At 33.3% G+C, this 15,131-nt stretch overlaps 1 protein-coding gene and 1 pseudogene across 1 annotated transcript in view; both read left to right on the top strand.

Moving 5' to 3' along the window:
- LOC128179521 (uncharacterized) overlaps positions 1 to 5,660 on the top strand; it is a 52,342-nt gene extending 46,682 nt beyond the window's left edge. The window contains exon 7 of the mRNA XM_052846962.1: positions 1,965 to 5,660. Coding sequence (XP_052702922.1) covers positions 1,965 to 5,446 — 3,482 coding nt within the window. The 3' untranslated portion in view covers positions 5,447 to 5,660. The remainder of the gene's footprint in view (positions 1 to 1,964) is intronic.
- Positions 5,661 to 5,854: 194 nt separating this feature from the next.
- Positions 5,855 to 7,211, top strand: LOC128180486 (ankyrin repeat, PH and SEC7 domain containing protein secG-like; annotated as a pseudogene).
- Positions 7,212 to 15,131: the final 7,920 nt, after the last annotated feature.

The following is a 15,131-nucleotide window of genomic DNA, read 5'->3' as shown; positions in this document are numbered from 1 at the left end:
TACATATTAATTTTTTTCATAGTTTTCATTTTGATTTAAGTGCCCTTATCTTAAAAATACATTATCATAAAGTTTAACTCTTTCCCGCCAACATTGCAAAAGAACGGCTTGTTTTCAAGCAGTTTTTTTTATATAAAAAAACATTAAGCAATTGTTTGAACAAATAAAACAGTTTCATCAAAGATGTATCTCTCCAGCACGTATAAATGACTCAAAGTCCGTTCTTGTGCAACAAGTCGCTCTATATTTCCCATTTGAAAAAAGATTAGAAAAATGTCAATTTTGACTTACTTTGATACAGTTATAAAAATAGCGTCAGTTCTGACGTCATATACTGCCGGTGAGTGCATATGAATAAAAATTAATACACAAAGAGCATATTTTATGTCAATTTTTCTAAAAATAAACACAACAAATTAATGTACATGAATTTTTAGGGTAAAAATTTGATTATAATCATTTATAGTTCTTAAATAAAAATTTAATACCATAAAAATGTCATCTATATTTGTACCATGTAAGTTAAGACGTGCTCCAAAGTAATAGAAAGGTGGAAAGAAAAAAAGGTAATTTACAATAACTTAACTCTACCGTCCTGTTTACCCTTAATGGACAGATTTCCACCGGTTCTATAATTAGTTATAACCATATTACAGTTTCATGTAAAATGCACACGAACCAGGTAATTTTTCAAACTATCTGTGACTTCCAGATCAAATCTCGTGTTCACATAAAGTGCTCGATCCAGTAAGAGAGAACAGTAAATAGTTATTAAGAAGTAGAGGACGAAGCCAATAGAGACGAATAATGATTTTAGAGTATCCAATTTGTGATGTGAAGTTTTGTACAAATGACATGTGGTGATAACGGAGAGTGCTCAAACTCGAAAATTTAAAAGGTAAATACAAATCAGGGGCAGAGCAAACACGGACGTCTACAAAAGCTTGAGGAAGGATTAGGTGCCGTGGAGGAGTGAGTCTTCTCTGCTGACCGGTCACACCCGCCTCGTGAATATATACATTACATTTGCCTCGTGCTCTTTGTCGTAATCGGGAAAACTGGGAAATATGTAGACAATTCGGTGATTAATTATGGCCTAACAATATACTCGAAAAACGTCAGTCAGTGCTTAACTTACAAAGCAGAGAAAAACGCAATCCATGGAAGAAATGTTTTGAAAAAAACGCATTCTGTTATAACCCACTACTCGATAATAAAAGATATCAATATTTGTCAAATCAATCTAAATAAATTGATCTATAAAAAGTTACAAAACAAAAATTAAATCTTATTATGAAACATTTTCTTTGATTTGACCAATCAGAGATAATAAAATTGGCAAACGCTTTATTCGGCCAATAACACACTTTGGACACATGCAGCAATAAAACTATTTTTTTACATCTAGGTTGCAATATTGTAGCTATTGCTATATAGATTCAATTGCAGAAAAAAGTTCTTAACATTTAGGTTAAAAATACATCTTGCGGTTTGAAATGCATAACGTTCATGCGTTGCTTAGACAAAGCGTCAGGTTGAACTAAACTTTCAATATACGTGTACCTCCGCAGAATTGCACATACTATCCGATCACGGTCTTTTGATGTCGTCAATACACACTCTTATCCTATGTCATTCATCAAGACTGTACACATATTTACTGAATGATATCAGCAAGTCTAAACTGTTTATAAACCGTAATCTTTAATTTTTCAAAATTGTCACAAAACATTAGGCATTCATATTATGCACGGACATTGGTTTTGCTGTTGTGACTTTAAAGCTGTAATTTTTTTTAAAAACTATACCGTATTTCTTTAGTAAATAACGGTTTTTAAATGTCTTATTTAACCATTATCATTGATGTTGTACTAAAGGGTTAAAAGATTTAATATGATGAGATGACATTAATCTTATTGACAAATGCTTAACAAAATAAAATGGAGAATACCTTTATGTTTTAGAATCGCCACTTGATCGAGCTATATTTATGCAGTGGCAGGATGACAACAGACAATTTGTTTCAACAAGAGCTTGTAAAGAAGTAGAAGAACTCATAAAAAGTCAGAACCTGGTGGTTGTGACTGGCAACTCTGGGTCAGGGAAGTCCGCCATCATACATCACATAGCACTGGGGTATAGGAGTCAAGGATGGACGGTGAAACCAGTATATAACGTGAAGGAAATCACTGATACATATTCCTCAGTAGATGTATTACAAAGCAGAATCCTTTTTGTATTCAATGATCCTATTGGCAACGAATCCTTCGACGAAATAGCCTATAATTCATGGAAGGAACACGATGAAAGGTTAAAAGCTTGTTTAAAAAATAACAAGATGCTGCTCTCAAGTAGAAAATATATTCTACTTGATTATAGGGTTAGAGGAATATTAAACGATAAATCATGCATCATTGATCTTAGTGATGACAAACATAAACTGAATAATGAAGAAAAAGAAAACATTTTAAGGAGTTACTCATCAACCAGTTGTCTTTTAAAAGACGATATTGATGGAATTTTGATGACTGAGGAGTATTTTCCTTTATTATGCAAACTTTTCTTTAGCGACAAATATAACCAGACAATAGGACCGCGGTTTTTTAAAGAACCTTTTAACGTATGTCAGGAACAAATAAGAAATTTCAGAAAGGAATGCAAAGACAGTTACTGTGCTCTAGTTCTTCTTGTTCTGTGTAACAATCAGCTTTGTGTTGAGGATATACAAGAAAAGGATTGCTTAAGAGAAAAATTTAAACTTGCTTTGAAACTGTGTGAAATGAAGAAAAGCACAGCACCTCATACTATTGGTGACGCTCTGAAGACTCTAGAGGGATTTTTTGTCAAGAAGATTGAGGACACGTATCATTTTTATCACGATTTTGTAATGGAAGTTACCACCTATGTGTTTGGAACAGACTATCCGAGAGAAACAATACAGTATGCTGACATTGGTTTACTTAGACGACGTGTAAACTTAAAAAGCAGTAACGACAATAGAAAAGAAAAAGTTGATATATTTACCATATATTTGAATGATAAATATGTTAGCGATCTAGTGGATAGACTTTTTAATGATCTATTTGGAGATCGTATGTTTGATGTTGTTCTCAATCCATGTATGAGGAATGAGAAGGTGGCTACATATTTCATAAAAAAATTAAAAGATAGCCCCGAAAAACTGCACAAATTACTTGCGAAAAAACAGCTTGACAGCAATTTTGAAAAGCAAGAAGATAAGCAAGAATTACAACTATCATTTGGTTCCAAACTTGAATTTCTGAATGATACATATGGAGTGCAAATTCTTAGTGCTATAATAGTATTTTGTCATACAAATATATCAAAACATTGTTTAGAAACTCTACAGCGAATGCAAAATTCTCTTAAAGATACTTCTCTTTTTTTTGCGGTATGTTGCAATGGTTCGATGAATTTGTTTAATGTTTTTCCAAAAGAACAAATTGAAACGTTTATGAAGGCAAAGTGGAGGTACCACTATCCTATTCACATTGTTTCCCTGTTTCATAATCATGAAATACTGCGGGTGCTGATTCAGATGAAGAATGATGTAAATTTGATCACACTGAGTGGATATGGATATACTCCCTTGATGTTGGCAGTTTCAAATACGGACACAAGCGAACGAAAAAATAAGGAAACCAAAAATCAGCCAACTGATATCACTGTGGAACTTTTAATGAATCATGGAGCTGACATTAATTTTAGTAATTCAGTGCTTGGAGGTCCTCTCCATATAGCAAGTAGTAAAGGAAACGATCACAATGTAGAACTTTTGTTAAATAAAGAAGCAGATATAAGTTCATGTAACACATACAAAGAAACTCCTGTACATAAAGCAAGTGAACAGGGAAATGATAGCACTGTACAACTATTATTAGAAAAAGGAGCAAATATTAATTCATGTGCCCTAAACAAAGAAACTCCTCTACATAAAGCAATTAAATGTGGACGTGAAAGCACTGCAAAACTTTTATTAGATAAAGGAGCAGATATTAATTTATGTGACACAAACGGAGAAGCGCCTCTACATAAAGCCAGTGAATTTGGACCTGACAGCACTGTTCAACTTTTATTAAATAGAGGAGCAGATATTAATTCATGTGACACAAACAAAGAAACTCCTCTACATAAAGCCAGTGTGAGGGGACATGATAGCATTGTACGACTTTTATTAGATAAAGGAGCAAATATTAATTTATGTGACAAATACAAAGAAACTCCTCTACATAAAGCCTGTGGACGGGGACATAAAAGCACTGTTCAACTTTTATTAGATAAAGGAGCAGATATTAATTCATTTAACACAAAGAAAGAAACTCCTCTACATAAAGCCAGTGAATGGGGACGTGAAAGAATTGAACAAATGTTATTAAATATGGGAGCAGATATTAATTCATGTACCGAAAACAAAGAAACTCCTCTACATAAAGCCAGTGAAAATGGACCTGACAGCACTGTTCAACTTTTATTAAATAGAGGAGCGGATATTAATTCATGTGACACAAACAAAGAAACTCCTCTACATAAAGCCAGTAAAAAGGGACATGAACGCATTGTACAACTTTTATTAGATGAAGGAGCAGATATTAATTCATGTGACACAAACAAAGAAACTCCTCTACATAAAGCTAGTGAAGAGGGACATGAAAACACTGTACAACTTTTATTAGATAAAGGAGCAGATATCAATTCATGTGACACAAACAAAGAAACTCCTCTACATAAAGCCAGTATAAAGAGACATGAACGCATTGTACAACTTTTATTAGATAAAGGAGCAGATATTAATTCATGTGACACAAACAAAGAAACTCCTCTACATAAAGCCAGTAAATGGGGACGTGAAAGAATTGTACAACTTTTATTAGATAAAGGAGCAGATATTAATTCATGTGACACAAACAAAGAAACTCCTCTACATAAAGCCAGTTTACAGAGAAATGAACGCATTGTACAACTTTTATTAGATAAAGGAGCAGATATTAATTCATGTGACACAAACAAAGAAACTCCTCTACATCAAGCCAGTAAATGTGGACGTGAAAGAATTGTACAACTTTTATTAGATAAAGGAGCAGATATTAATTCATGTGACACAAAGAAAGAAACTCCTCTACATAAAGCCAGTGAATGGGGACGTGAAAGAAATGTACAACTTTTATTAGATAAAGGAGCAGATATTAATTCATGTGACGCAAACAAAGAAACGCCCATACACAAAGCCAGTAGTAAAATTAGAAATACAAATACTGTTCAACTTTTATTAGATAATCGGGCAGATATTTATTCATGTGACATAAACGAAGAAACTCCTCTACATAAAGCAATTAAATGTGGAAGTAAACGCACTGTACAACTTCTATTAGATAATGGAGCAGGTATTAATCTAAATGACACAAGCAAAGAAACACTTCTCCTTTAAACCAGTAAAAGGGGATTTGAAAGGGGATTTTTATTAAATAAAGGAACAAATATTGATTTATGTGAAAAATACAAAGAAACTTCCTCTACATAAAGCTACTCGATGGGGGCATGAAAGCACTGTATAACTTTTATTAGATAAAGAAGCAGATTTTAATTCATTTGACACAAACAAAGAAACTCCTCTACATAAAGCCAGTGAATGGGGACATGAACGCACTGTGCAACTTTTATTAAATAGAGGAGCAGATATTAGTTCATGTGACAAATACAAAGAAAACTCCTCTACATAAAGCTAGTCGATGGGGACGTGAAAGCACTGTACAACTTTTATTAGATAAAGGAGCAGATGTTAATTCATTTGACACAAACAAAGAAACTCCTCTACATAAAGCCAGTAAAAAGGGACATGAACGCATTGTACAACTTTTATTACATAAAGGAGCAGATATTAAGAACTGTCGAACTTTTATTAGATAAAGGAGGAGATATTGATTTATGTGACACAAACAAAGAAACTCCTTTACATAAAACCAGTGAATGGGGACATGAAAGCATTGTACAACTTTTATTAGATAAAGGAGCAGATGTTAGTTCATTTGACACAAACAAAGAAACTCCTCTACATAAAGCTAGTCAATGGGGACTTTGAAGCACTGTACAACTTTTATTAGAAAAAGGAGCAGATATTAAGAACTGTCCAACTTTTATTAGATAAAGGAGCAGATATTAATTCACGTGACACAAACAAAGAAACTCCTCTACACAAAGCCAGTAAAACGGGATATGTAAGCACTGTACAACTTTCATTAGATAAGGGAGCAGATATTAATTCATGCGACACAGACAACGAAACTCCTCTGCATAAAGCCGGTATACTGCGATTTGAAAGCACCTTACAGCATTTATAAAATAAAGGAGCAGATATTTGTTCATATGATATAAACAAAGAAACTCCTTTATATAAAGCTAGTGAATGGGGACGAATAGGCGCTGTTAAAATGTTATTAAATAAAGGAGCAGATATTAATTTATGTGACAAAAACGAAGAAACTCCTCTACATAAAGCCAGTGAATGGGGACGTGAAAGCACTGTTCAACTTTTATTAGCAAAAGGAGCAGATATTAATTCATGTGACGAAAAGAAAGAAACTCCTCTACATAAAGCAATAACATGTGGACGTGAAAGCACTGCACAACTTTTATTAGATAAAGGAGCAGATATTAATTCATGTGACGAAAAGAAAGAAACTCCTTTACATAAAGCCAGTTAACGAGAAATTATAGCACAGTATAACTGTTATTAGATAATGAAGCAAATATTAATTCATGTGACACAAACATAGAAACTCCTTTACATAAAGCCAGTGAATGGGGATATGGAATCATAATTCAACTTTTATTAAAAAAGGAGCTTTTGTGACAATAATCAACTAACTTCTTTACATATCGGTGGTTACTGGGGGTATGATATCACTATGCAATAAGTAAAAAAGCCGACGTAAATTTAGGCAATAACGAAAGAAAAATCCTCTCCCTGGACCAAGAACAAAGAGAAAACACATATTAACAAATTCTTGCTATTAAATAAAGCAGCAGACCTTAAGTCATGTATTGATTACAAAAATATTTTTTGACATATAGGCAGTGGAGAGAGACGCAAACACCCTGACAACTTTTATTAAGTAAAGGAGTCAACTTTTATTGATGAATTAGGATAAGCTTCTCTTTATAAAGCCAGTGAATAGGAACGTGATAGTAATGTGCAAGTTGTATGAGTCAAAACGCAGACATTAATTTATGTGATCAATACATAGAAACTTCTATTTATAAAGCCAGTAACCAGAAACCGGAAACAACTGCTTTTCATTTTTTACTGAGTAAGGTAGCAAACGTAAATTTAAGTAATTTATTCCAAGAAACTTATCTGCATAAAGTCGAACAAAAAAGGAATGATGGCACTGTTCTAATTTTACAAAGTTATTCAGCATATATCAATTAATGTGATCCATTTTATCCAGCATTATAAAGCTATATTTCTCCAGTTGTTTTAGACCAAAGCTTAAAAATACATTTATATTAAAAAATCATTCACCGCTATAAGTATTGGAAATTGATTGATTTGTACAATCAAAATTCTAATGAACAACGTTACAGAATGACGTGTGTGTCGGGAATATTAAATCATGAAATCAAACGCGGACATTGTCTGAGTAAACATTAACTTTTATATAATTCAGTTTTTATTAAATTAGATTTTGTATGAATTACTTTTGCAAAGAGTAATATTTTATCTAGTTTATACCCAACTGTAGAGCTTATTTCATTGTACCCACTATTTTAGTATTTTGATAGATGTCATATTGAGATTATTAAAATTCCACTCACTATTTAAATATTATGATGAATTTTTGATTGTGTTGTATTTCAACTGTACACAGTTTTTGCACTATTTGTGCTTGATGGCAAGAATGTTTAGGAAGTTTACATGGCACAAATTGAACTCTGCTATGGCCGAGCTAATAAATTATGGTGAGTTTTTAATACCCTTTCTGGATTTTTGTTCGTAGACCAAAACAAATGTTGACAGCGTTTTGGGGAAGCGTTTTATAGTAATTGACCTGGTATATGAGCCACATATTATTTGTTATTCGGTTATTTCAGTACATCTGAAATCGGACAAACATAAATTAGCTAAGGTGTAGCAGTATGTAAATTTTATCGCTGAACCGTCTGACCGGTCAGCATCAAATTAGACCATGATTTGAATTAACAATCGTTTGTTGGTCTTTTTGTTGATATAAAATAAACTATATAGAATATATATGCTTATTTTACTCGTCTCTTTAAGTAAGGAAGTTTGGGTAGAAAACAAACTAACATCTTATATTCCTTCAATATTTTTACTAGTATATGTTTTGTTTATCATTAAGCAAAATATTTTGATTTTTGAATTTTTGTATTTCAATATAGACAAAGCTCTTTTTCTTAGGAGATAAATGTACTCCAAAATGGCCACGACCATTCCGCCCCCTTAAATACCATGTAGCAATGCATTTTGAAAATAATTCAAGAACGAATCTCAGACCGAATCTACGCATTTTTATTTGTTAAAGTGTGTTACATGTATAAATATAATATTTGAAAGTAAAAATATTTCCTTCCAACCATCCACGTTTTTTTCCAAAGTGCGCTTATATCGACGACATCCACTTGCTTTGATTTTTAAGTGCATTCTTTTGATCCCACAGGTAACGCAATTTGATTTTTTGTTCATTGTAACAGATCATTGTGTTTTTATTGTTATTTCTTTGTAGCTCGTAGATTTGAAAACTCGTACGTGTTTACGACAGTTTGATATTTTTTTAAAGCGTGTTGTTTTTAAGTTTGTAAACTAACATGGACTAAAGAAGAAATAAACATTTTTACAATGTTTTTCTTTTGCAAATAGTGAGACTAAGTGCAATCTGATTAAAATCAGCTGTTCTGATACGCTACCGCTCTCGAACATCTGAAACAACCCGCTTAGAGGTCACGTCCGAACGACCTTTCGATAAGCCAATCAAATCGTGGCTAGCAGAACTCTGCCAGCAGATGATTTCCCATAAATCTGTGCGGTTATATTTACATTTATCCAAGATGGCTGCTCCATCTAAAGAGACACAAACTCCTCTAAAAAAAACCATTCATGTCCAATACATATTTCTTTTTCGATATCGTCATCACTGCGATGTATACAATATTGATACGATATTGATTTAACATTGTCAACATTGCCGATATTTCTTTGCCGTTAACATCGTCGACATTGTCGCCATCGCAACGTTGACGATGGTGAACCGATATCGAATTTACATCGTTAACATTGCCGATATTTCTTTGCCGTTTACATAGTCAACATTGTCGACATCGCAACGTTGACGATGTTGAACCGATATCAAGTCTACATCGTCAACATTGCCAATATTTCTTTGCAGTTAACATCGTTGACATTGTCGACATCGCAATGTCGACGATGTTGAACCAATATTGAATTAACATTGTCTACATCGCAAGTAGAAATATACAAAGTAAGACATATAAAATATCACTATGTTGGTCATCATTGCGATATTGACAATGTCGACGATGTAAACAGGATATAAGAGGTACGATGTAGACACGATGTTGACTCGATGTCGATCAACATTACGATGTCGACTATGTAAACAGGAAAGAAGACACACGATGTAGACACGATGTCAACGATGTAAACAGGATATAAGAGATAATGTAGATACGATGTTGACTCCATGTCATTCAATATTGCAATGTCGACTCGATGTTAATCACTATTGCGATATCGACAATGTCGACGATGTAAACAGGATATAAGAGGTACGATGTAGACCCGATGTTAACTCGATGTCGATCAACATGCGATGTCAACTCGATGTTGGTTAATATTGCAATATCGTCAAAGTCGACGATGTAAACATGATATACATGTGTTATAGGTACGATGTAGACACGATGTTGACTCAATGTCGATCAACATTGCGATGTCGACGATGTAAACAGGAAAGAAGGAACACAATGTAGACACAATATCGACTCGATGTTGAGGAACATTGCGATCTCGACAATGTCGACGATGTAAACAAGATATAGGAGGTACGATGTAGACACGATGTCTACACGATGTTGATCAACACTGCAATGTCGACTGTGTAAACAGAAAAGAAGGCACACGATGTATACACAATATCGACTCGATGTCGACGGTGAAAACAGGTTATATGATGTACGATGTAGACACGAAGTCTACACGATGTTGATCAACACTGCAATGTCGACTGTGTAAACAAAAAAGAAGGCACACGATGTATACACAATATCGACTCGATGTCGATCAACATTTCGATATCGACGATGTCGACGATGAAAACAGGATGGAAGAGGTACGATGTAGACACGATGTCGACCCGATATCGATCAACATTGCGATGTCGACGATGTTAACAGGAAACAAGACACACGATGTGGACACAATGTCGACTCGATGTTGGTTAACATTGAAATATCGGAAATGTACACATGATATAAATGGTACGTTGCAAATGCAAATTTAATAATTATGCTTATATGATATCAACACAATGTGTACTCGATATTGGCCAACATTGCAATGTCAACAATATTGATTAGATATCGTGCATTGGACATACCTTAAAAAAACTTATAGTTTATGCAACATGTGCATTATTTGTGGGTTCTCGTTTATCCAGACAATTAAAGACTCGTTTGGAAAGGAGATCACCAAGAAATATTTTGATAGAAAGCTTAAGTTAACGGAAGAACGTAAGAAAATAATAAGCGATGCTATCGGTGTTGATACATACGATGTAGGTAACGACACGGGAGTATGTTAGAAATGTTTCCGTAGTGTTGAAAAACTTAGTAAACTTGAAAAGGAATCGACAGAACTTAAAGATAAGTTTAAACGATCAACCCAAGGGGTGAAGGAGAATTGTTTTCTCTCTCTTCCGTCGCCTATACGAGCAGATATGTGTAAAACTAAACGAATGCTCCGCAGTCCTGGGTTGCAACAACCTACCAAGATATTGACACCTCTGTTGCCCATAACCTGTATTCAGCCTATATGTATTCAGACATTTGAAAATATCACCAAAGCAGAACAGCCAAAGGCAGCAGTTTCTGTACGCAGGTCACTGACAACATCGTTTACTGAAATCTTACATGGGGAAGTGGAGGTACGTCTCATTTTTATGCTGTAATAGTTATTGAATTATTATTTGGTGTTGAATATTTATACAGCAGCCAATAGCTTACAATATGATCATATCAAAGCTTGAAAATTTTCAGTGACGAATAATTTTTTGTTACAAATTTAGTAAAATAAGCTTGCAATAAATCAATAATAAAACTCATGACACACATTATTAGTTTTTATCTTTTTAAAAATAGAGATTGACAGCAGACACTATTTTTATCATTTATGACTTCTACATGCTGTATATGATCATATTTTGTATTATACCTCAAATACAATTTATAGTTTTTATTACATGTTCAGAGTTGATTAAAATAGATGATATATATTGTGTGCAATTAAGTGTAGCAAGTACATTTGTATTTTTAATTAAAGACCAATTTAACCGATATAATAGAAGGCATCTCTAACCCCACCCTACCCTTTCCAATGTAAAGTTACAACCCCCCCCCCCCCCATTACCAACTTGTTACACTTAATTGCTAGTTAACAATTTCAAATTTTTTATGTTTTTGTTTATTCCAGTTCTGTTCAAAGTTCATTGTTTGCATGCTGTTCCAATTCTTGTTTTCTTTAACATTTCATGGTCATTTGTTAATTATTGTTTGGTTCAACTGAGCAGTCATAAAGAGGGCAAGGTATTCATATATAATTATTTATTAAACTGATAACGCGGGTATGATAAGGCAACTCTCAGCGATCAAATTCCTCTGATCGATATGACGTCACAATAAGCAGCGTGATGTCATATTTTACTCAGAAACATATCGATTTTAACTTTATCTCTGGTTTAAATTATAAAAACTACAGGTATAAAATATCACTAGAAACTCTTCTAACTGAATATAGTTTCGATTTTTCTCTATTATGTATAATTATCATTGATGACGTCACAAGCATGTTGAACAGAGAAGATCATGTCGGGAGACAAATCATCGGAATGCAGTGTAAACAATGCCGAAATAAGACTTATTTAATACAGATACCTAAGATTTAGATGAGTGTCGGTTAGGATATAATAAGGATAATACAGGCATGGATATTTTGTTTTATCAGCGAGTGTTTTAAGGTAAGCAGATCGACATTTATATGGCTTGACCATCATTTCCTCTGTCAATGTGTATAAAGAAAGGCAAAAGTGTAACACTACCCCGGATATTATGAAAGATGACTTTGGTAAATATCAACGGTATATGACCTAAACTACTTGAAAAGTGCTGCTAGAATCCTGTGCTTCGTTGTTTTAAATGAAAAATACGTAGTATTTTCAATGAAATTATAGAAGTTGAGAGGGTTTACGATAAATATTTACAATATCTTTTTTATGCGATGAACAATAGGATTCTAGCAGCAATACCAATAAACATGAACTAATTGCCGATCGAATTATAGTAGCAAACATACAAATAAACTTCGGGGTAGTGTTACACTTTTTCATTTTTTGTTAAGGTAAAAAAGTGATCTATTTTTAACTGTCACGTGATACCATGGCTCGGCAGCTTCAAAGATCAAGTCGATTCCGAAGTAGAAAAATGATATCTTTGGGAACACATTCACTTGGTATTCATATTCAGCACTGTTTTCATAAAAATGAACAGTTTTTAAATTGATCATAATTGTGACGGTCATTAAACTCGCAGTTGCCTTAACCTACCCGCGTATAGATAATTTTTATCAATTATTCATCTTAATTTCAAATGAATAAGTCATGAATATTTATAAATAGATTCAATCAATCTGATTAAAATTAGCCTTTCTGATTCAATCAATTTAATATCAATGTTTAAGTTTTGAATATTCATTTCTAATAATAGACCAATTTAATATTAATGTAAGTGTTTTGCATTTCTTGTATCAATTAGATAACAATTTCCTATCCAAGTGGGAAAAGGACAGCGCCTATTGTGAATGAGGCTCACCAGAAAATATGTAAAGCTATTTTCAAATCAGACAAGGTTGAAAAAACTGTGCTGGATGTGCTGACCATCTCAAACCCAGATGGAGTTGTTGCAGCGGCAGCTAACATCGTGAATGTAGAGTCCAAAGAATTATGTAAAAGAAACTCAGGGTCGCTGTTGCAGAAGAAGGACCATGCCAGCTTGATGTCTTTTACATGGGATAAATTTCACAAGGAATTGGAAATTCGAGCTCCTAATCTTTTAAAGGTGGTCAGTGCAATTGTTAGTGATATACCAGTAGCACCAGCAGAAAGAAATTCATGCACATTTTACACACAATTGCAACTGGGTTCCATGGTCGTAGTCAGGAAATGTCTGGGCTACATTATTGCACTGCATTTTTGCTTGTCCATGGGGGATATACTCAGAGGTAAATACTTTTATACTGAAAAATATTTTACCATATGATAAAAACTATTTTGAAGCATGAGAATAATTATAAAATTCCCTCATATCACTTAATAGTTTAAACAATCATTTCATGTGATAAATAATCTGTTTGCTGGTCTTGTATATTAAAAATTATTTTCATGATATAACATTAACAAAATCAACTGTCATTAATCTAGGATATCCAAAGACTAGCCAAAATTGGTCTGTGTGTCAGCCCTGGGTCTGTACATAACAAGTTGGCATCCTGGATTGACAAGTTAGGCGAGGAGATTATTTGTTTGAGAGAAGAATGGGCCAAAGGAGGGCAAGTGAAGTATCAGTTAGTTGGAGACAACTGGGACAAAAACATAATCCCAGCTTTTAGGTAAATTCTTTTAAAAATGCTGCATATAAATTTTTGAAAGGCACATTTTTCTACTATAAGTCTCTGTAGGAATTAATTGATTTGAAAAAAAGAAATAGTTTTCATCTCAGAGTAATAGCTTTTATATATATATATATATATATATATATATATATATATATATATATATATATATATATATATATATATATATATATATATATATATATATGAATTACATCTGTTGTTTTTTGCCTTCTTTTTACTTTTATTAATTTATTCTTTTAATTATCTGATTATAATCAGCCGTTCTTATATGCTACCGCTCTCGAGAGCAGTTGCATTTCGGAATGGCTGATTTTAATCAGATTGTTAACCATATAATTGATATGTTAATACTTTTCGAGATGAATACGGCATTTTCTTTCCTTGTACCACTGTCAATGAACATGAATACAGACATTAAATGTGGCACATTCTTTAACATCAGTAATCAACTATATTTTAGGACATCACAACAGAAAACATTACCACTTCACCTGTTTAATGTTGTTGTGGTGGTGGATCGAATAATTCCTACTTTTACACGTATTGGAAATGAAGGAAACCGGAAAACAGACGTACCAGGAGATAAAGAGATATTCATACCATCAATTGAGGAACAGAATATTCTGATGGATCAGCTGGTATTCCTTTTTGCTACTTCAGTTATCCAAAATGTTCCTCAGATGAAAACAGAATTTTTGAGCATTTATCCAGTACATCTTCATCATCGATATACTGCACAAACAGGAGAAAAAACCAAACAGGTATGACATTTGTGTTATATACTATGATTGATCTTATTTGCTGTTTTAAAAGTCTTTCTGTAGCCCATTTAATACATTGAATTGGCTTCTTTTTTCAGGATCCTTTAGGATTATTTGACACCAACGAAACAAAAGCCGCAGATATGATTCAACTTCTAAGGGACTTGCAATCAAGAAACGTCCCATTCCAAAATGATGAAATTGTGGAATCTGTATTTTTTGGTGGTAAGAGATGTAGTTAGTATATTTACTTGAAGGGACATTTTACCTATTACTCTTTAAACCTACTCCTCTTGATGACAGTTTTACACACAATGGCTAAGAAGGCATATTATGAGTTCTAAATTTTCTTTTTAAGGTGACAGACTAACGGATGAAAGGGTGCAATGTGCACAACAGTCAGTTCTTAA

Source organism: Crassostrea angulata, chromosome 4 (assembly GCF_025612915.1).
Source record: "Crassostrea angulata isolate pt1a10 chromosome 4, ASM2561291v2, whole genome shotgun sequence".
Taxonomy (NCBI): Eukaryota; Metazoa; Mollusca; class Bivalvia; order Ostreida; family Ostreidae; genus Magallana; species Magallana angulata.
Note: the sequence above shows the minus strand (reverse complement) of the source record. Positions and strands in the feature narration are given on the sequence as shown.